The 23538-nt window shown below is 42.7% G+C and overlaps 1 protein-coding gene across 2 annotated transcripts in view; it reads left to right on the plus strand.

Annotated features, from left to right (window-relative positions):
* ash1l (ash1 (absent, small, or homeotic)-like (Drosophila)) overlaps positions 1-23538 on the plus strand; it is a 32332-nt gene that overhangs the window by 5609 nt on the left and 3185 nt on the right. Inside the window, exons 4-26 of one of the 2 annotated variants that reach the window (XM_085346953.1) lie at positions 431-4868; positions 7822-8491; positions 8651-8824; positions 8961-9055; positions 9595-9668; positions 9750-9795; positions 10015-10123; positions 10834-11040; positions 11140-11286; positions 15204-15312; positions 15412-15561; positions 16111-16178; positions 16926-17092; positions 17258-17410; positions 17594-17648; positions 18058-18190; positions 19670-19942; positions 20356-20442; positions 20566-20656; positions 21153-21291; positions 21398-21570; positions 21764-21930; positions 22586-23060. In XM_085346953.1, coding sequence (XP_085203079.1) covers positions 431-4868; positions 7822-8491; positions 8651-8824; positions 8961-9055; positions 9595-9668; positions 9750-9795; positions 10015-10123; positions 10834-11040; positions 11140-11286; positions 15204-15312; positions 15412-15561; positions 16111-16178; positions 16926-17092; positions 17258-17410; positions 17594-17648; positions 18058-18190; positions 19670-19942; positions 20356-20442; positions 20566-20656; positions 21153-21291; positions 21398-21570; positions 21764-21930; positions 22586-23060 — 8200 coding nt within the window. The remainder of the gene's footprint in view (positions 1-430; positions 4869-7821; positions 8492-8650; positions 8825-8960; positions 9056-9594; positions 9669-9749; positions 9796-10014; positions 10124-10833; positions 11041-11139; positions 11287-15203; positions 15313-15411; positions 15562-16110; positions 16179-16925; positions 17093-17257; positions 17411-17593; positions 17649-18057; positions 18191-19669; positions 19943-20355; positions 20443-20565; positions 20657-21152; positions 21292-21397; positions 21571-21763; positions 21931-22585; positions 23061-23538) is intronic. The other variant, XM_085346952.1, reaches the window with a different exon arrangement.

Consider the following 23538-nt stretch of genomic DNA (forward strand, 5'->3'; position numbering starts at 1 on the left):
TAACTTCCCCCTCTGGCCATGCCTGTGAAGCACCGTTGGAGTAAAGATCTTACCAATGAATGTGTAACATTCACTTGCTGCTGATACTTCCCATGTGTGTTGTCATGATGTGTGTCAGTTTCTGTTTTACGCTTTATTTTAAAATATTGCTTAATGTTGTGCAAGATTGCTTACATCTTAATTATGATGTACCTGGTGCTGTATATATCTAAAAGATAATATTTAACTTTAATATTGTACATTACCTTCTTCAAATTGCAAATCAAGCAGTCCTAGTTTGCGCCTCTGCTGCTTGTTTACCACATTCAAAATTATATATATATATAATTTAGAAATTTGGGTGGTGTGTTTGTTATTTCTTTACCATAATAATTATTCATCTCTATTATTCTCATTAATCCCTTGCCTTTTCTCCCTAACACCCTTCCAGGGTCCACCAAAGATGGATTGCAAGTCTGATTCAAAGTCAGACACAAAAGCAGCTACCACCACATCTGAGAGACCACTTAACCTTCACCGCCCTCCACCAGACAGCAAAACGCATTCCTCTGGGAAGAAAGCGCCAGCTCCGCAACCCAACCCCCGGACATCTTCACCATCTCCGCCATTATCTTTAACGAAAGAACCCAGCCTTGAAGGTGTTAAGCCTCCTCAATGCACCTACAGCACAGACAGTCAAAGAGATAAGGACAAAGGTCTTCAGAGTTGGGGAGCGCCAACCGTCACTGAAAAATTAGCTCAACTAATAGCAACTTGTCCACCATCCAAGACCCCTAAGCCAGCCAAACCTGCAAAGATTGATCCCAGCCCTCCTCTTCCGAGCTCAGGCTTTATGGCCCCTACAGCCAAGCAACGAGACAGAGCTTTGGCCAATAGGAACACATATTCAAGAATGGTTCACCTTTCTCCTCCACCTCCTGTGTCAAGACCACCTGGTCGGCCATATGGGTCTAGAAGCAAAGACAGTATTTTAGAAAATTCAACCACCCTGACGCCGCTGAGGAACGAGGACTTGGATGGGACTGGGAAAGCTGCTAGCAGCAACGGAAACAACAGTATCAGCATGAGCAGCACCAACAGCAGTAGTCGCAGCAACAGCCCAGCATTCACCTATGGCAATAACCGCCTGACAGTCCTGTCAAATGAAAGCAACAGTGACAGCAGCAACAGTAGCATTTCTAAGCAACCGTTACACCCTGCTCACTCCTTACCCCATACCACGTCACCTTCATTGTGTCCAATTTCATCATCTTCATCATCATCGGTGGAGCAGAGGACGGTGAGTGCAGTGAGTCACCTGGGCTCCCCTGTTCCCTCACAAGGACACCATGCACGAGAGTCTCCTGCCCTCGCAGAAGAAAGCAGTGCAGGTGAGCGAGAGCAAGACAGGGACATCCCCAGAGACTTATCCAAGTGCCCCCCTTCAGCAGCAACTGGAAGGCCAGAAGGGAAAGAGAAAGGGGGAAGCAACCAGTCAGTACGAGTTGAGAGGGGAAAAAGTTCTAGTCCAAGTAAACGTAGTCCCAACCAGGATAGTAACCGAAGCGGTTGGACTAGCAGTCCCACTGAGTCTATTAGACAAAGGACACCTTCCCCACTGGAGCCAGATGATGATGATGATGATGATGAAGATGAAGATGAAGATGATGAAGAAGAAAGCCCACAGACGCCTCTCAGAGATGACTCTCCTGATTCATCCCTAGACTCTCCAGCAGAGCAGGACAGCAAACCCCTTAAAAAGCGCAGGGGAAGAAAACCCCGCTGGACACGTGTTATGCTAAAGGCCCAAAGTCAGAGAAGCCCGGACAGTCTCTTCACTGAGAACAAAACCACCATGCCTTTATCTTCAAGCCTGGAAATTCCAACGCCACCAGTTAAAAGACCTGTAGGCAGGCCCCCAAATCCAAATAAGGTCAAACCAAATCCTGTGTCACAAAATTCAGTGTCACAGCTCTTCCCACCCCAGCCTAAAAAAAGAGGAAGGCCAAAGTCTAAAATGCCAAGGCTTGATGCACCGGCCCGTGGGAATCCCCCTAACAAGCTACAACCCTCTAAGGTCTTTTCATCTTTGTTGAAGTCCAAAGAAGAACAGGACCCACCTGTTCTTCACCCCGAGGTAGACTTAAACCCTCCTAAACCTATGCCTAGGAAACGTGGGCGCCCCAAGCGCCTTCCTCCTACTTTACCCCAGGAGGGTCAGCCTCCCACGTTGGCTCCAGAAGCAGGGGAAAGATTCCGCAACAAAGGAAACGGGCAGCTTATCATGAAAACTATTATTGGCAAAATCAATAAGATGAAAAGCGTTAAGCGGAAGCGTATTCTCAGTCAAATCCTTTTAGGCCCAAGGTCAGAAGACACCCCTAAAGGCACCACTAGTAGCATGGCTGCAACAGCAGAAGCTGCAACGCAGTCGTTGTCATCCCTAGCTGCTTCTTTTGGAGGAAAACTAGGGCCTCAAATTAATGTCAGTAAAAAGGGCACAATATACATGGGTAAAAGGAGAGGCCGTAAACCAAAAGTGGCAACTGTCTCAGCTACAATGTCACCTTCAGAAACCTTTATATCTCCAAACACCACTTCCCCTCTTCATCCCCATCAGTCACAGTCCCATCAGCAGCACCAGCTCTCCTCAGAGGTTTTTTCCTCACCCTCCCTCTCACAGTTGAGTGGAGGCCACAGTCCCATCAGCGATGGTAGCTTTGTGGAGCCAGGCTCAGTGCACTTCGCAGGTCACTCTCACTATTCCAACTCCCATCATAGTCATAACACGTTTTCGCTTCCTCCTCCAACCTTTTCAGCTCCTAATCCTCGTAACCCAGTCATGGGCTCGATGTCATCGTCTGGTGTCCCAGTAGCCTCCCAGAAAAAGTCATCTTGCCGTGGATATCATCACCACCATCACCATTATAGGCAGCACTACCATTATCATAAGCTTTCCCCTCCCAGGCCACTCCATCCCACCTCCCCTGCCCCTCTGAGTGAGCTAAAAGAAGCCACGCCATCACCAGTGAGTGAGTCACACAGCGAGGAGACTGTGCCCAGTGACAGTGGTATAGGGACAGACAATAACAGCACCTCTGACCGTGGTGAGAAAGCTGGAGGAGCAGGTGGCTTGGGTGCAATTGGCATCCCACCTGGGATGGGTGGTGGATTATTAATGCCAGGGGTCATGGGTTCAGCTATGGGTCCAGGGATGGGCATTAACTCAAGGGGCAGGCGTCGACACAGCAATGTACTTATGGAACATCCTTCACCGTCTCCATCACCCCATGGGACAAGGTCATCGCCTGATCCCCGAAGATCTCACCCAGCAGCTCCCGCCACAACCTTAGTGGGACACAAGGAGAAACATAAGCACAAATGCAAACGCCGAAGCCATGGCTGCCCCGGCTATGACAAGCTAAAGAGGCAGAAGAGGAAACGCAAGAAGAAGTACTTACAGCTACGCTCCCGACGGCTCGACCCAGACTTCCTCGCTGAGCTGGACGAGATTGTTGTGCGACTAAGTGAAATACGCATAACTCACCGCACCACAGGGCACCGGCTCGGAAGCGGAATAGGCATAGCAGCGGGATCAAGTAGAGTGCCAGGGGTGGGTGGCAGGGCTGCTGGCGCCATAGGAGGCACAGGTGGCCCTCCACCGCATCATTATGTTCACAGAGACCTCCTGCCTACAATCTTCAGGGTTAACTTTGGCAGCTTCTACTCTCATCCACCATACTCCTGTGACCCGTTGCACTATGTTCGTAAACCGGATATGAAGAAGAAACGTGGACGGCCTCCCAAACTGAGGGAGTCTATGTCTGAGGTTCCATTTGTACCTGGACTTGGATTCCCCCTTTCAAGTGGAGGCTTCTACCACCCCTCCTATGTTCCTTACTCATCAGGACCTCTGGGGTTGGGCTATTACAGAGGTTATCCTCCAGCAAGTGCGCTGTATCCCCACCCACACCACCAGTCACCCCATACGGCCCCATCACATCACACTCACCACTCACCGTCTTTCCCACCTCCCCCCACATCTTTCTTACATCATCACCACCCATCACATCTCCTGCTGAACCACTCAAAGTTTCACAAGAAAAAACACAAGCTGCTAAGGCAGGAGTACCTGGGAGCAGGACGGCCTCCTGTCCTATACCCACCCATGTCCTCTGAGCTCTCCTTCAACTGGCACCACAAACATAAACACAGGCACAAACACAGAGAACGCTGTGCTGAGGATGACAGGGAGGAAGCAGCAAGAGGTGGATCAGGGAGCCGAGCTAGTGCAGGGATTTCTGACAGTGGAACATCTGGGAAAGGAGAGCGAGTTAGTGGTTTGGGAATGGCAGAGGCTTTACAGCGATGCCGCTTTGGACGAGACACTTCCAGCACCAGTGCCAGCAAGCAAGCTGCCACTACCTCTGCTAACTCCCCCTCTTCTTCCTCATCCTCATCTGCTGAAAGGTACAAGCGCAAAGAGAGCTCCATGTCCTGTCTCGGACCTTCAAGGCTTGCATTGGGCAACAGCTCAAAGGGCCACTCAGCTGAGTCCTGGTTCAGAATAGGCAACTCTGAAGCAGACTACTCAAAGCTGTCACGGAGTCAATTGGCTCCTGGCCAGGGTTCCTTCTCAGACGGACGGGCAGAAGACCCAGCGGGCTGCTCGGACAGTGAGGATGAGGAGCCTCTCACTCCCACAGAGGATGTAGAAACCCACGATTCTCCAAAGCGTACAAATCTGTTTGCTTCAGCAATCACCCGCACTTCACTGAAAGGAGGCAGGAGCAGAAAGACTGATGTAGTTACAGAGAGCTCCAGCTTCTCTCACATGGACCGGCCAATGAGGAAGGAACACTCAACATCAGCAGAGAGGAGAGAGATGGGTAAGGCACTTTTGGAATCTCTGTTGTTTGGGTTAGGAATAATTAAAAAAAAAAAAAAAAACGAAACAAAAAAACATTTTCAGCTTTAGTTGACATTTATAGTAAAGGAGAATTTCTGGTGGTGGTTTATTTTTCTTTTTTTTCTTTATGTAGATCATAGGTAGTGATGGTGTATTTGGACGGCATTCCAATTAAATGTGCTCCTAGTGTACCCCATAGTAAAATTAATTTTATGGCAGAGGTTCAAAAAAAAAAAGTAAATGCAAAGTGGCAGGAAAACATAATTGCTTAATACCTTGCTTGAATAATCTTGGCATGTTTGTAGCATAGGTTATTAAAAACATAATATTTTAAAGCAGCAGGGAGCAGTTTGCCTTCACCTCCTCTTGGATATTTCATCCATTAAATCCTTTATGATCTGTGTAGCTTTTCAAGCTTGTGTCTTTGATAACTTTTCTGTACAGAAAATCATTTGACCCAAATTAAATGTGACATTGTTAAAGGTTGCAGGAGTTAATTTTCCACCAAAATCATGCTTCCTAAAATAGTTCTGATGCAGTTGTATTGTGAATTCTGTGTCTAAATGTGATTGGCTGCTGTTTGATGGGCTTTATAGTTTTGGACAGCTCTGGCAAAACTGGCACAGTGTCCAATCATTTAGATCCGGCACTAACTCCTTTATGTGGGCAGCTGTTGCCATATGGCACAGCAACTGGGGTCTCAAATCCATACCTCACAACAAAACTGGAAAATTAACAATTCTCCAGTGTTAGGAAGAAAAAAAATACTAAGCTGGATGGGTCATTTATTTTAGTGAACAAGCCCACTTTAAAGACACAATGACATCTTGTTTGCATACGCTCTAACATTTGGTAGCTCTTAGTAGTGGTTACCAGCATGGCAAAAAAAGCATACATAATTGCTTAAACTAGCTCCTTTGTGTGTGTGGTTAGCCACAGTTATAGATATAGCATTTCTGCCAGGGCTCATCTTGCTAGAAGGGTGGAGTATTTTGTTAACGTGCTATACTTAGTAGTCTTTTCCCTCAAAAGCTCAGAATGTGGGGCCTAGTCCTATCCATCGGTACACCCAGCACCTGGGTTGGTTTAATGTTGCTGATGTAAGACACAGTGCCGTGGTAGAGATCTCGCTTCATCTGTGAGGCTCTTAACGAGCTGTAACGTGTGTATGAGCACTGGTAGGCTGACTGTATGTGAGTATCACCTAATGTTTATGCGTGTGTCTATGAGTAATATGGGAAGCCGAAAGGTCCTTGTTGAGGCAGCATGATGCAGTTCAAACCAAGCCAGGGTAATCCTGGATTAGAGTTTAGGAGATGGGGTCACCCAGCGGTCACAGACAGAACTGTGAAGGTAGGGGAGGCCAAGGGTGGGGACTGGGTTGCCACACAACGCAAGTGGGGAATGACAGAAGTTGACAAATATACAATGACAGGGTAGTGGGTGTAGAGATAGTGATGTGTAGCAAAAAGAGTGCAAGGGATGTTTTGGAAAAGGACGTGTGAATAGATGTGAAAGAGGTTTCTGTTGAGATGGGCAGATTCAAAGAGTGTCACAGCACCTTGGACTGTTAAAAATATGGTTCAGTGATTGGCTAATTAACTGATCATCGCACTCTGACCTTATATTACAGGGTGATTTGCGGTCTGCTGTGTGTCAGTTCAGTACTGTCTAGTAAAGGAGGAGGAGGTTGTACTTTCAGGTGCTTCCTTATTTCCTTATTGTGGTCACCACAGCAGATCGATCTGCATGTTTGATTTGGCACACATTTTATGCTAAATGTCCTTATTTAAAAAAAACCCTACCATGAAGTAAAGAGGGTTTAATCTAAATGCATACACAATGTGTCTAATGATTCATTCAGACTTGTACAGTTGCCAGCAACTTCTATCCACTTAAGTGTATGAATTGTTATATTATTATTTTGGCATTTCTTTTGAAAGTCATATTTCAGCCAAAATAAACCATTTGTATGGGTGACCAAAAAATGAAAGGATTTTGAGTTAGGAGTAAGAGTAATGCTTCTTTTTGTCAAGTAAAAAGACATATTAAATGCGTTAAATGAAACTGTGTAAAGTTTGATGGTGTAGACATTCTTAAAACATTAGGGTCTGTCTGAAATGAAAAAAATAAAAACAACTTAGAAATATGGTTTCCTAAGGTCAGACCAGGGAAGGAAGTATTCTAAGAAGATGCAGGAGATCAATATTAATGAGGGGAAAAATAGCAGCACAGTTTCTTTAGCCTCTCACTTTCTATTTCCATACCATTCCAAAACCCGTATTTTCTTATTTTTTAGCCATTCTGCTATTACTTAATTATGGGATTTGGGTCATTTGTCTTGTTTCATCACCCAGAGTGTCTTCTAAGGTTCAGGGCATGGACTGCTTCCCTGACATTGTCTCGTAAAATTCACTCATTTTTAATTCATTGTCCTTTAAAGGATTGCAAAGCAGTCCCAGACTATGATACCTCCTCCCCCATGCTTCAAGGCTGGTTGAAGTTTTGTTGTTAGTGTACAGTGTCCTTTAAACATTTTTTTTCTTCATTTGTGTAAAGAATATTGTTGGAAGTGTTGGAATACATCTAGGGGATGATTTACACACTTTAGAGGTGCTGCGGGTTTTTTTTTTATGTACTTGTTTTTGTTTTCTTATAGAAGAAATATGACCAAAGAACAAGTTGTACTGATTTCAGCAGTTTTTCTGCATTTTAGCAGAGTTTTTCTGCTACTCTTGGATTAACAAAAATCAAAAAGGAATGAAGTGTGATTAGAAGCATGTATGAGAATAGAAAAGGACCTAAAGGAACAAGAGAAGACATGCATAAGCATAGTATCACTGTTTCCTGAGTGCTGACGTGTTAACTGTCCTGTTGCTACTTAGCATTTTTAAGATTCATTTAGACCATTCATTTTCTGTTTCTCTCCTCAGGGTCATCAGGTATCCAGACAAGGGGTGTTACACTCCCAACCTCGGAAGAACCTGAAGGATCCCTGCACCACCGCCAACAGCACCATCATCAGTCTTCTCTGTTTCACTCCCACAGCTCAACCTCCTCATCCTGCCTCTCTCCCTCTCAGGAGTGTTGCCTGGATGTCTCACTGTCTCACAACTCCCATCACGTACAGCCCTCCAAATACAGTCTGCTCCATGTCAACAAAATCCTGCGTGCCAAGAAGCTGCAGAGACAGGCCCGTACAGGAAACAACATGGTAAAGAAGAGGGGGCCTGGACGTCCTAGGAAACACCCGTTACCCTCCCCACCACCGTCCCCTCCACCTGTGGTAGAGTTGAATCAAGTCCGGCACCGGGAGAAAGGGGTGGAACGGTTAGCAGAGGGAAGAGGGTGGGAGGGTGATACTGTGACTGATGCTATTGAGTCGGTAGTCCAGGGGCAACGCAGAAAAGGTCAGAAGCGAAAGCACTGGGAGAGAGAAGGGGATGAGGAAGAGGAGGAGGATGTGGAAGAGGACAGGGAGGCTGAAGACATGGAGGGACACTTGCCTGAAAGAGAGGAAAACCTAGGGAGCCTTGTGGCAAGGTCCAGACCTGGGACAGGAAGGAGCTGGCTTACCCAAGATGAGCTACAGAGCCTTCATGGGTAAGCAAATTATAATACACTATTGCATATTCAACAAGACTGGACTTGAGAGACTCTTCTCTATGACAGTGAAAACTAATATTAGGATTCAGTGGTGGTATGTATAACATTTATTAAGTCCAGTTGTCACTAGAAACCAAGTCATGTTTCTATCTTTAGCTCAGTGGAAACCAAGCCAGATGGCCACTGCTCATCAGAGGGCCCAGGCCCTGTCTCCAGGGAACAAGCTCCACCTATGCCCATAGCCACCCAGCGAGAGAAAAGACCAGCACGACCTCCGAAGAAGAAGTTCCAGAAAGCGGGGTTATATTCTGATGTGTACAAAACTGAAGAGTGAGTCTTAGGGGCGTGGAGATCCAAATCCTCTCCCTACTAATCCTTAATTCAGACAGCAACACTTCATAGTGTCATACAGTTTTTCTGCACAGCCAGTGAAATGCCTTCACATTTTTCTTTTCCTCTTCTACAGCCCCCGTAGTCAGTTTCTGCAGCTGAAGAAAGAGAAGCTAGAGTATATACCTGGGGAACATGAGTATGGATTGTTTCCTGCTCCAATACATGTTGGTGAGTTTTAAAATTAATTAGTTGAGATTTTTGCTATTGATTTATTTTATGATCATCAAAAAAAAAAAAGAATTTAAGAAGCAAGGAGTTTTTAAACACTAAAAACCAAGTTATTTATTCATAGTGTAGTCATTTAATCATTTACCTAACAAGTAAACGATAGAAAAGAGACAAATTGGGGAATATGGGAACAGCTGAAAGTAGATTTAATTATTTATTTAGTTGAAGTTTTGAGCACATTTCTTAAATTTCTTTATGCAGAATTCAGTCGTTGGCAGGTTTCACAAATTTGAATTTCTCAGTTAGCTGTATGACTTGCCAAGGGAGGGAAAGTAAAACCTAGAAAACCTCATTTTGCTTCAGTCCGTGTCCAAGATTCAAACGGCTCTAGTAAATTATCCAGATAAACCTGTTTCTTGGAACAGGACTCTCCTCTGTTTATCACAGGCCTGTGTTTTCAGCTATGATAAGATGAAGCATAAATACAACGGACTGATTTTTCTCTCTTCCCAAATCCCCCCCACCCCCCACCCACCCAGGAAAGTACCTGAGACAGAAACGCATTGACTTCCAGTTGCCTTACGACATCCTATGGTTGTGGAAACATGATCAGGTGATCAATCTTTCTGAGGTTCTTAGTATGTATTTTTGTTTCGACCACTTTTGCATTTACCGCTCTATTTCTTCCTTTCAGCTACACAAGAGGCCTGATGTCCCCCTTTATAAAAAAATAAGATCAAGTGAGTGAAAGGATTTTTTTTTTTTAAATTTCAAATTTTTTTTTTTATATATAATTTGTAGCTTTGTTAAACTCAGGTGTTTCCCTATAAATATATAAGATAAGGATATTTGCTTCACTAGTTACAAAAACAGGAATTAAAGATGTGTGTCTACAGTTCAACTTTGTGTGTCAAACACTGTAAGAATGATATGGTAATACTCTGTTTTATGTTTTATAGATGTTTATGTGGATGTGAAGCCTCTCTCTGGTTATGAAACAACTACATGCAACTGTAGACTTCCCGAAGACTCAACTGAAAAAGGCTGCATGGATGAATGCTTGAATAGGTAAAGATACACCATCATAATTGGTTGTTTTCAACAAGTCTCATGTTACTTTTCAGTATTCAGATGAAGCCATGTGCTTGTTTAGAAATGTTATTTTACATCGCTTTGTTTTAGGAATTAAGTGATTTTGAATAGAGGGCAAAACATGGTGTCAAGACAGGAATGCCAGCCATTGCACTCCATCTCCATCTTCAGGCTGTCTTTCTCTCCAGTCAAACTTATCTCCATAGGAAGGGGATTTTTTTTTTTTTTTATTGTTTGTAACCAGTATATCCTCTTCAATCTGACATCTTAAGTGTTGCAAACCTATTGAGTTTTTAGCATGCAGCAGAGCAAAGTAAAAACAGTAATGTGCTTCAGATGTTGTACAGAAACCATGCCTCAGGGGTGCTGAAAACAAGCAAGCACTGGCTGTTGAAAATATCCCTGTGGCACTGCAGCAGTTGACAGCGTTTTGTAACAGCTTGGCAAAGGTGTTAGTTTCTTCCATGGTTCTGATTGGATAGGGCATTTTACAGTTGAGAATGAGTGGACTGATTCAGAGGTCTGGAGTTTTGGGGATGGGGGGGTTGTCATGGTAATCAAGAAGCTTCTCGGATGACAGGTAATAACATCTTCAAGAAACTTACATAAGTCCAGTTGCTTTTCTTTCCAAGCTCCAATAATGGCAGCCTTATTTTATAATTTTTAAAAAAAATTATTTTTCACAGGATGAGCTTTGCTGAGTGTTCTCCCAGCACGTGTCCATGTGGAGATCATTGTGACAACCAGCATATCCAGAGACACGAGTGGGTCCAGTGTCTGGAGCGTTTCCGCACTGAGGGCAAAGGGTGGGGCATCCGCACCAAGGAGTCTCTCCGCTCAGGACAGTTCATCATTGAGTATTTGGGTGAAGTTGTTAGCGAACAGGAGTTCAGGTGAGATGGACATCTTCATTGCTATACAATGAAACTAGTGTTAGATGATGTATATTTCTTTCTCTTATCTTCAACACATTCCTACCTTCCATGTTTTAGGAGTCGCATGATGGAACAGTACTTCTCCCACAGTGGCCACTACTGCCTGAACCTGGATAGTGGCATGGTGATTGATAGCTACAGAATGGGCAATGAAGCGCGTTTCATAAACCACAGCTGTGAACCCAACTGTCAGATGCAGAAGTGGTGAGTGTCACAGCAGCCTTGAACTGTTTCCCTGCTAATGCCCTTGTGGTGCTTTTAGGTGCTTACCAAAGAACAGATTTGGCTAAGCCTTTTTGGCTCTGAGCACGAGCAGTTGCCACAAGTTGTTAGGGATGGGATAGAGGCCTGGTGTGAACCACATTTGGTTTACAGATATAGAGTACTGCTTTTATACTCACTATGTGTCTATAATAGTCCAAATCGGTATAGGTTACCATGTGAGGCAGATATTGTCAGGTCGATTTAGTCACAGGGGATATTAGGGCACAGTGTTAAACAAGTGATGCTGTTCGATGTGACAGCAGTGTCACAGGAGCTCATTGCAAAGTCTTCTAGCTTGATACTTCAGTATTTCGGTGGCTTTCTTGAAAGTCGGGGCATGTTAAAATAGACCAGCCTATTACCTAAATAGGCTGTCTGTGTGTTATTAAAATGGTCTTCTCTGCAACCGACTATAGCTATAACACACTAGGAATGGCCCAAAAGATGGTACCGTGGAATTTAGACAACTGGAGACAAGGCCAGCTACATAAAGTCCAGCCACGACCAGGGGTTATAGTAGGTAACAGTGCAGTATAATGATGTTGCAGCTCAAAATAATGTTTATTTATTGTGTGCCTTGCTTGGTGCAGCCCCTCTGTCTGAAATGAGCTATTTAACTCTTTTCTCATTAAAGCCACTCTACCTTTAAGACCATTTGATTGCTGCTACTGGCAAACAAAAAAGGTTGGAGCAGCAGGTTTGGAGAACAGGACATCCATCCTCACAAAAATACCAGTAACTAAGCATTTAATGCTGTCTGAAGCCTGTTATTACCTCCGCAAACACAGAACTGATTATTTGAAAATGTGCCATGTGGAATATGTGCAGGCACCATAGTAACAGTATGTAATAAATAACGCAGAAATTGGGGAAAAGCCTATTATATTCATGCAGCTGTACAGTTAAACCAGTTGAACAGACCTTGATAAGTAGTCACTGTGAATGCTAGGCAGTATTTGTTGCCTCTCTTTTGGTATCGTACATAATAGCTCTAAAAGACACACGTGTTGCAGGTGCACCGCTCTGTAAATGAGAAGGCTCTACCTTGAAACCCCAACCTTATTAATGTGGTTGTGGTAATCTGATGAGATCACCTCACTCCTTTTCTTCCAGTGTTCAGAGACCTTAATGGCTTAAAGCCCTTACACCTGCCAAAACAATTCTCTTTTTTTCCTGAGGGCTTGTTCTCGCAGCATGTTTAAATCCACAGCTCATGGAGACCTGGCTGAGCAGGCCTCCCTTTGCCTCGCTTTTCTAAGTGAAACCTGCTTAGTTTATCTTTAGTTCTTTTAGTGAATGTGCCAACTCCGTTAGAGGATTTGATTGTTGAAAGCTAATGACGACATAGAGTTTACTATCACGTTGTACCCTCTGCCCTCCAACGTAGACCAGTTCACAATCTAGGACACAGGTCTGCAGGTGCCTGCGTGCACTCCTGAAATAAAAGACTCTACAAGGATGGAGGATTTTCAGCACAAAGCCTGACGAGTCATCCGTCTTGTCACAGAAGAGAGATTACATGCAGCCGGGCCTTAGATACAGCTGTAGTGGCTGAAGACAATGCGCTGAATCAGCTTTTTACCCCTATATAAGGAATAAATTATCAAGCGGCTGGCAAGCAGAATGGTGTGTTTTATTCTTACAAGAATAGTGAAAAGCTGGAGCGCTGCTTCATTTGGAGAGAGGAAGAAAGGCATTACTTGTTGAACATTTGTCACACTGACTATTCCCTTTTTGTCCCAATTTTAAAACTGGGTTTGATGTAATTGACTAATATTACATTTTAACTTTAAAATGAAAGCTTTGCTTCAGGGAGAAATTTGTGTTTGTACATCCTTGTGTAAAAGGGATATACCGTAATATGTTTTGGATGTAGTTAGTGATTATTTTTTTTTATCCCTAGCCTAGAACTATACCCCTTGAAAAAGTGAATCTTTTCATGTGATCAAGTCAAAATGTTCACTATTAACCTGAAAAATAGACATTTGGGTATAATTATATAATGAACTGAAATCATATACCTGTTTACCTAACCTTTTGGAAAGTGTGATTCAGTACTTAGTAGGGCTGCCACGATTTGTCGACTAGTCACGATTACGTCGACTATCAAAATCGTCGACGACTGATTTAATAGTCGACGTGTCGTTTGAAGCTTTGTAAGATCGCAAAAGACGCAGGAATAATAGCAGGATTTAAGAGTGTAATAACGGACTGAAACAGAAGATGGCAGCATAGCATGTACAAGGATGCCAGCTGCCGTTAAACCCCGAAGAAGAAGAAGCAGCTGTGTCCCAGAATTCATAGCGCGGCCCAGCTTAGTTTCCAACAATGGCGGTAGCTAGTTAGTTTTAATATTACTCTTATTATTCTTTCTGGGTCACAAAATAAACGTTTAACATATTTTCAGGCGAGAATGTAGCTGTGTAAACCTCAAATATCGGCTCAGTTTATCAGGACACCACATATTTTCAAAAGCGCTCCGACGTTTTCGGAGACGTCTGTTACCCACTAGCTCGATAGCTAGCCGGGGGCTAGGTCACTAGCGCCGTGAGAACACCGGACTCCCGGCAAATTGTTTTCAAACCCACCGCCGTCTTTCGCGACTCAGGTTAAATATATATGAGTCACTTAGATAAATTAAAAATGTTGTTGTTTGGCTTTTTTTTTTTTTTTGTATTTTATTTGTTCCTGAGTAAATCGGTTTGGCTGAGATTAAAGTTATAGTTTTTACACAGCTGAATAAACCTCAAGCAGACAGCTGATTATCAGAAGTGTGAGATGCTGGAGAATATACTCCGGTGTCCTGTTATATTTTAGATAGCAAGGAGTTTATTAAACTTTACCGAAACAATCTGCAAATTTCATTAAAATTGAATAAACTATCATCTTGTCTTTATTTTTAGTTAGCACCTTAAAAGCTTAAAGCTGTAAGCTAATGATAGTTATATAAGAGCAGATGCTGCTGGTGCAATAAGCTGTAGTTTTACGTCCAGTGGATGATGATCTGATTAGTCGACTAATCGCATAAATAATCGGTGACTAGTCGACTATCAAAATAATCGTTTGTGGCAGCCCTAGTACTTAGTACCGTTTCCTCACAGCAACAAATGTTCTGGATTTGGATCTCTTGGTTGATGGAAGCATCTAAGTGTGGTTTGCACTTGGACTTTGTGATTTTCCCTCAGTTGTATGTGTTAAAGCACTTATGTTGCAAAGAATGGAGTGACCTATGAATTTCATTAACTGTATATAAAAGGTGGACTGTTTTGAATACCTCCATTCTGTTTCTTCTGAGCCAGAGCAGACTAGAACTGGTGATGGTGGCGTGCTAAACCTTAAGCTGAAACTAGCAAGCTTGACTCATGAGATTTGTAAAATTGTAAAATGATTTTAGCCAAAGAGCTACTGTCCCTGATGACATTTCTTAATTTGAAGTGTGAATACATTGCAATAAAGTGCCAGCAGCAAAAACTGCACCATGCTGTAAATTTAGCAATATAGCATGGGAGTCTATGAAGATTGGTTTGCTTTTGGATTCAGCCTCAAGAGTCCACGAGAGGAACTGTCCTGAGGCTGCAGGCTGCTGGTCAGTGAAACCACAAAAACACTGCAAATAGAAGTTCATGTAGTATCCTTCTAGTTGTTGTACAGGCCCTTTTGGGACAGTTGTTACTACAGTAAGCTCAGATTTTGAAATGGAATCACCGAACTGCTATTTTATAAAAGCTGTTCCAGAGCCTGTGGGCAGGTTAAAACTTACCATGCTTCTTGCTTCCTTTCATCTCCTTAGAATATCTCCTTAAGTATTAAAAATCTCATAAAAGCTTCACTCATTGTAATATTCTCATTTCTTGCAGGTCAGTGAACGGGGTGTACAGAATAGGTCTCTTTGCTCTCAGAGACATCAGCAGCGGGACTGAGCTCACCTACGACTACAACTTCCGTTCCTTCAATACAGAAGAGCAGGTGAAGCACTAGGAACAGTTTTGGAAGAACGCTTATTTTCAGACGTTCTGTTGCACCTGTGCATATTTCTCACATACTGTACTGCACTTTTCTCTGCAGCAAGTTTGCAAATGTGGCTCAGAGGGCTGCAGGGGCATCATCGGAGGGAAGAGCCAGCGTATTAATGGGTTGCCTGGGAAATCAGGAGGGACTCGACGGCTCGGTCGACTCAAGGAGAAGAGGAAGTCCAAACACCAGCTCAAGAAACGAGTGAGTGATGCATATAGATGGAAGTGGTGAGAGTTTGTGGTGGGATCAGGTCACTTGTAATTAAGACTGGATAATGGCTTTTTTTTTCTCCTATTACACAGAAATGGATTCCCTTGCAGCTTAATATCTTGTGTTAAAAAATTTTAATGAGGGAAAACTAACATTTTAATTGAATAGAAATCTAACTATCCTGGTAGATTTCAGGTGCAGTATCTATGTAGGGCACAAATCTTTCTTTGTCTCAGAGGTGCTCTTAGTGGGCCACGGGATTTCTAAAAAAAGTAACTCGGAGTACCTTAAAGGGTATAGTTTTGCATTAGTGACCTAAAATGTTTTCTGAACTTGCATGAAATCAGGAGTAACCTGCAAGTTATAGTGGGTTCCTCATTAATCATAATGGCAGTTCAATCCCCAACCCTCATTTAATCCCTCTGTGGCTCCTAAAGACTGAAGAGCACCTTGAATGGTGTTGTCACCGATGTGTGTGAATGAGAAACTGTTTAAGATGAGAAGACAGGGATTGTTTAATGGGACTTTTGTTATCTTCAGGAGGAAGAGTCAAGTGACAGCAGCAAGTTTTACCCTCATCTGATGAAGCCCATGTCCAACAGAGAGAGGTAAAAACATAAACGGACACACAAGATAAGAAGAGGAAGCATAACTCTAGTGGGCCAACTGATAAATTGTGTTTGGGTTCCCACGCATCCTTAAAAGTATAAATCTGACCTGTAGGCTTGTGAGAGGTTTTATATTTTAAGGTGGTAATACTAGTATCAATGAAATATGTTTCTTTATCTGTGAGTGCAATGACCTTTTAAATTTCTGCATTTTTGCTGAAAAAAATGGTAACAATGAGAATTTAAGCAGTTGAGCCCACTTTTTCCACTGCTTGTTGATGATCAGTCAGGAGACAAAATGTTTCTCCCACTGAAAATGCAACATCCAGATGAGCAGAATTAACTTTCTGGGATTTCCTTACCTGATAATTGAGCATGCGTCAAGTCAACCACCCACACAGTTTCCAAAGTGATTTCCTGTTTCAGTCACATGAATCAAGCAGGGATAAAATAGCAGAAACTTTTTTTTTTTTTAAAAGCCATCACCAGTGATAGACATAATCACAATTCCTTTAAGACTTGTACACAGGAATCTGCTTGAACCCCTCATTCATATGCACCTGGGAAGCCAGTGACACATTTTTATTAAATTTCTTTTTCCATTGCACATAATGCTTGCTTCTCCATTCTAATAGAGTGGTTTATTAATACACAAGACATATATATGTCATTTAAAAGTAAAAACTTCTCAACTCATGAGGTGTGAGTTGATGGTAACACATTTAAACGGTCTCCTTTGATTTCCAGAAACTTTGTGTTGAAGCATAGAGTTTTTCTCTTGAGGAACTGGGAGAAGATGAGGGAGAAACAGGAGCTGCTGAAAAGAGAGGGCGAGAGAGAGAGGGATGCCAGCAGCCTGTCCATGTATACGCGCTGGGGAGGAGTCATCCGTGATGATGGCAACATCAAGTCAGGTACAAGCTTAAGAAATTCAGTTGCAAGTAATTTAAGCTATGTAAAGAATAGTGTACGATAAAGGGGACACAGACATTTATTTTTGAAATGTAGACAAAATTCAGAGACTGTAAATATGCAGATGTTTTAGACGTTAATGCTGAATGGTCATATCTTGTGTCCAGACGTGTTCCTGACGCAGTTCTCAGCCCTGCAGACGTCACGGTCGGTACGCACACGAAGGCTAGCTGCAGCCGAGGAAAACACAGAAGTAACACGCACCGCTCGCCTTGCTCACATCTTCAAGGAGATTTGTGACATGATAACCAGCTACAAGGGTAAGTGACCCCAGTCACGCTGATATTCTCATTAGTATGACCTCTAGCCTGATCTGGGGTCTGATCAGGCTTCTTGAAGGAATCTTTCAGTGCCTCGGTGTAGCTGTCCCCTGTTTACTGAATGATAAGAATCTGTGATTGAAAAATGATGACAGGAATGTTATTATTTTCTTTTAATCTCAGACTCCGCTGGTCAGACACTTGCTGCCCCGCTGGTGAACCTCCCATCTCGAAAGAGGTAAGAGTGTAAACCTGCATATCGACAAGCTGTTTCATGTTTACCAAACAGCGCCTACTTATGTTATCTGGTCTATCTGTGTACAGCACCCACGTAGTGTAACAGTTTTATCTCTCGCCACACACAATCGTGACAGCCTGTGTGTTGATGCTTGTCCAGTATTGATAGTAATCAGCTGGTGTCAAAACAATAGCAGCTTATTATTTTTCTTCAGCTACATGGTAAAAAAAAAGCTGTTATAATCTGGGATTTGTTGCCCTGTATGCTCATAGAAATTTGAGTTTTGGTTGAATCTGATTTAATAAGTTTTGAACTGAATGTTCTCCTTCCTTTTTTTGTCCTCCCACCCACCTCTGCTACTGACAAACCAAATTTGGAGCCTAATTCTTTTATCTTTGTGCACCATCAGGAACAGCCAGTACTATGAGAAGGTGTCTGACCCGCTGGACCTGAGCACCATTGAGAAGCAAATCCTCACGGGCCATTATAAGACGGTTGAAGCATTTGACACAGACATGCTCAAAGTATTTCGCAATGCTGAGGTAGGCAAAGGACCAGTTCACATGTTTGTAGTAGAAGAAATTAGGATTTTATTTATTAGTAATGATCAGAAGCTGTTCAAGTAAAGCAGCTAAACTGAGGAACTCAGATCTCTGTGATGCATTCCTTAGTTTGCATTTTTAGAGCCATAAAAAAAGAGGTAGATTAATCCAATGAGAATTTTAAAAAATGCGGGTAGAAATTGAGGTGCACTCACTAGCCACTCAATGTAACCATGCCTAGATGACCTGAATATTTTTATTTAGAAACTCAGTGAAATGTAAATACCAGCATATTAGTTTGTTCTATCATCTCTGCTCTCTCTTAATTACTTGCTAGCTCTCTCAATGAGTACTTCCTTTATTGATCTTTTAACTTTAATTTTTATATTGCTAGATAATAAGATTCCTGATTCATCCATTATTAATATTATTGATATATATACTTCATTGTGTGAATGGAACAGCTGCACATCAGCTTGAAAATCACTGAAGATGTAGAGAGTAAGAGTCTATGAAGCAGCTGGAAATAAATTGTGTTCCTATTTCAACTGGTGAAAATTCACAAGTTTATGCTGCTAGTAGTCTAATAACATGTCCTGAGGGATACACTCATCCATGAAAATGATAGTTTTCTGAAATTTTTGGTTTGGTGTCAAACTACTTGCTTAATCAGTGTCATAGATCTGTTAGACCGTTTGTTAGCAGTCATTAGAAACTCAAACATGCTGGTGGCACGAAGGCATTCAGCTGTTGGAGCATCCAGTCTTAATCTTTGAGTGACGCGGCCATGCCGTGGACTCTTGTGTGTAATCTCAGACTCTTAGAGCTCAATTATCAAAGGGCCTCGTCAAATTGATACTTAACGCTGTTATTGTGCAGCTTCAACACTTTCTTCCTCCCACTCAGTCATTGCTTTTCTTTCTCCTGTCTCGCACACAAAAACCTCCCAAATGGAACATAACTTCGCGACTGCTGATCCTGTGTGCACATGTTGCAAGGCTGTTTGATTTACATCTGTATAGCTAAGCAGTTTAAACAAGTGCCACTTGAAAAGCTCTCAGGGCAGCTTACTCTTCCAGTCAGAGAAGTTTGAAGTGGACGTATAAATTAGAATCACCCTCTCGCCCCAAGGCCCTTTCTGGCGGACTGAAAAAGTGTGAGAGGAATGTGAATTACTGTTGAATGTGGGTGTAGCCTTGCCGGTGAAATTTTGGCAGCTGCAAAGACAGTTTTGAATGAATCTTCCTGTGTCGGTGACCTTTGTCCTGCAGGAAATTGCCCGTAGACTTTCAAGGATGAACAACTCAAAGCCTTAACCGTGCGAGTGAATGATGAGCGTGTAATTCTGGGGTCAAATGAGCATTCCTCAGCTTTAAATATCATCACTTTATGGTGTCTGTGAGGTCCTGTTGTCCTTTTGCTCTGCCAGTAACGGATTGATTTAAAAGATTTTCAGCAACTGTCTCGTTTTCCCACCAGAAATATTATGGGAAGAAGTCATCAATAGGCAGAGATGTCTGTCGGCTGCGGAAAGCCTACTACAGTGCTCGTAATGAAGCTGCAGTCCAGATTGATGAGATAGTGGGCGAGACCGCCAGCGAGGCAGACAGCTCAGACTCGCTGGACCGTGACCACGGTCATCACCACCACACAGGAGGGCCCGGGTCTCACGACAAGGATGACGATGTCATCCGTTGCATCTGTGGAATGTACAAGGATGAAGGTCTGATGATTCAATGTGAAAAGTGTATGGTAAGTAAAAAAATATCAGAAACAGTCTTTACTTCGACCTCTCTTCTTTTATCTCACTTGCTGATGGTGTAGAACTATTTTAGCGTCTCTCTAAAGACTTCACCTATCTGAGAAGTACTTTGTCAAGGAGATTTTCCATGCAGAGGATGCAGGCAGTCTTTTGTGTGTGTTGTCTGTTATTTTTAGATACAGAAAATGAGGAGGATAACAAATACTGAAGGAGCTTAAGTTCAGAGGTTCAGAAACAGTCGAGGTGGTGAATCACTAACGCAGAGGGTTTTTTTTTTTTTTTTTTTTGAGCATTTCATTCGAGCTGTAACTCAATGTTACTTACAGTAAATGGTTTGAAAAGTCTTCTTTTTTCTTTTTTGTCTTATGCATTTATGTGATTTAATAATTTTTTCCCATCATAGGTGTGGCAGCACTTTGACTGTATGCGACTGGAGACTGAGGTGGAGCACTATCTGTGTGAACAGTGCGATCCCCGGCCTGTAGATAGGGTGCGTCTGTTGTTTCGAAACCACAGTGGATGATGAACTCCTTAAAGTCTGTTTTTTTTTTGTTTGTTGGTGTTGTTGTTTTTTGGCTAGAAGTGTCTCAGATGTGTCTTATCCTCACTACAGGAAGTCCCCATGATACCCCAGCCCAGCTACGCCCAGGCTGGCTCTGTCTACTACATCTGTCTCCTTAGAGATGACCTGCTGCTACACCAAGGTATCTAAATCATAAAGCAATCGTAAGCTCACGCATGCCTGGAAAACTCCCTGTACTCACAGAGAAATGTATCATTTTGATGCAATGATTTGCATGCTGTGTTACTCGAGGGCAACCTGACGTGATTGATGTGGTTATACATGCAAAAGTGTGCACTTTTGACCACACCCAACCACATCTGCCTCAACGGTTAGGAGTGGTCAGAAGTGAAACAGCTTGAAACTTTGAATCAGAAACATTCATTTCAGCTTAAGGCTGAGTTGTTCTTTAAGGTTTGTTTTTGTCGATTATTTTATTGCAAATGCCATAATGTATTATTGCAACTTATCAATAGACGATTGCTTAAAAAAGTTTCTCTAACTTCTCTGCAAACTTTAGACATACAAGAGATCTGCAGCGGAGAGAGTCTGATATTCTAGGTGACTTAAGTGGTCAGATTCTTGTGAGACATATTATTGTAGATAAGTAACTGATCTCTGTGTTTGTTTGTGTGCAGGTGACTGTGTGTATCTGATGAGAGACAGCAGACGCTCACCTGAGGGTCAGCCTGTCAGACAGTCTTACCGTCTCTTGTCTCACATCAACCGAGACAAACTCGACATCTTCCGAATTGAGAAGCTGTGGAAGAACGAAAAGTAAGTTTATTACCTAAACAGGCAGGGAGAATAACTGTGTGTGTGTGTGTGTGTGTGTGTGTGTTTCATTATTGTTCTAATGAAACTGTCCACTCACACTCTAAAGGGGTGAGCGATTTGCCTTTGGCCACCACTACTTCCGTCCTCACGAGACACACCATTCTCCATCGCGGCGATTCTACCAGAACGAGTTATTCCGCATGCCGCTCTATGAGATCATCCCCCTGGAGGCAGTGGTGGGAACCTGCTGTGTTCTCGACCTTTATACTTACTGCAAAGGTAAAAATGCACAAATGAACCCAAATATGTTAGCTGAACTGCTAGAACCATGTTGGAATTTGGTTAATATTCCCATTAAGTTTTGATAAACATACGCTACAGGAAAATGCATAGGCATGTGCTCACTTGAATGTTTTTTTTCCTGCTCAAATACATCACGTCCCTGCTAATTCAGTGTGCATTCTTCTTAAAGGACGGCCAAAGGGTGTGAAAGAGCAGGATGTGTACATCTGTGATTACCGCTTGGACAAGTCGGCCCATCTGTTCTACAAGATCCATCGCAACCGTTTTCCGGTCTGCACCAAGCCATATGCCTTCAACCACTTCCCCAAGCGGCTCACGCCCAAAAGAGACTTCTCGGTGAGAGCGACAGGACTGTTGAGCCGGGATCTGTTACTGATTTACAAACACTAGAAAATGTGTTGAGAATGGAAGTCATGTTTTAGCTGGGGTCTTTTTTTTTCTTTCTCTGTGTTTTAGCAACCAAAGCTTATAAAATTGGGTCACACAAGAAATTATTAAAAAAAAACACATTCACACAGAGTTAATGTAGTGTTGTATGCACCAGACTAATAGTTTATATTTGTTGTAGTGTTAGCTTTTGTTATGATGACAGCTGTCAGATTTGTATGATTTTAGAACTTGATACAGTACAGTCTCATGAAACAGATGCACCGAAAGCCTCATCCAGCCAAGTCTGCTTGTGTTGAAAAATGAGACCAAGTTAACAGAATCCAGAACTTTTCTTTTCTTTTTTTTTTTCTTTCTTTAAAAAAAAAAAACAATACAAAAAGGGATATCCTTGTCAGCACTTACCTTTTGGCCTCAAGGTTTTAATTACTTCTTATTTTGTACTCGTGGAGGGTAACTTGGATGTTAGTCAGGGTGGACTTTCCCTGAGTGTTTTTTTTTTTTTTTTTTTTGTATTTTTATTTTTTTATCTCTACATTTTAAAACCCTATCTACTTGAAACGTACGTGCTTTATGTTAAATTTCATTTTTGGCTTTCTTGCAGCCTCATTATGTTCCTGACAACTATAAGAGGAACGGCGGCCGATCAGCCTGGAAAAGCGAACGACCCAAAGAAGCTGGAGGCTGTGAGGACGATGCCTCTTCCTGCGACCGGGGTGAAGATTTCCCACCTGAGGGAGAAGATGGAAGAGGAGTGGAAGACGACATGGACATGGCTTCAGAAGATTCCGCACTTCTTTCAGCCAAGCCTAGAAGACCAGAACGGGAAAGGGAGACAGGAGAAGAGGAGGACGAGGAGGATGGACAGGAAGCCGATGAGCGCAAGGGGCTGGAGGAACGTTCAGCCGAGAGGATTGGAGAGTTGCTTGAAGTTCCATCATCCTCGACTTCATCGCCACTACACCACCCAGCTCTGGGCAGGAGGGAGGCCCAGCGGGAACGACTGAACAAGATCCTGCTGGATCTGCTGCACAGAACACCCAGCAAGAACGGTGAGGGACTGGGAACAAAGGAGGGGGGTAGGTCAACAGATAAATGAGGGTTAAAGTTTAAGGTCACTTTGCTGTGACACGTCATTTGAACGTGTTGGATCATTTTTTTTAAAACTACTACTATTTCTGAAAGAATAAGCTTGAAGTTGGGGCAAGAATCTGTCCATAAGAAGCATAGGATGAAGAGGAGATCATATTTATGTTCTATTTTATGTCACCTAAAAATATCAAAATTTAGACCAACGCTTCAAGGAAAATTCCCATTTACCTCAACCTGGCAAATTTACCATTAATATGGCTGTAGTGGCTTGAAGGGTCATGCTCACTTTGCGATCATCACCTTTTTTTTTAAAAAGTTTTTAATCTGAACAGCATTTATTTGTGCGACAAGCATGAACTGCCTACAGTTTACCACAAAAGATAATTTTTTTTTTTTTACATCAATTAATTTTAATCATTTTTCAGTCTGACCGAATGTTGCCTGGAACGGGCATTGTACTAACCG

This window comes from Diplotaxodon limnothrissa, linkage group LG22 (genome assembly GCF_057381915.1).
Source record: "Diplotaxodon limnothrissa isolate DT_005_m linkage group LG22, D_limnothrissa_male_GT1.1, whole genome shotgun sequence".
NCBI lineage: Eukaryota > Metazoa > Chordata > Actinopteri > Cichliformes > Cichlidae > Diplotaxodon > Diplotaxodon limnothrissa.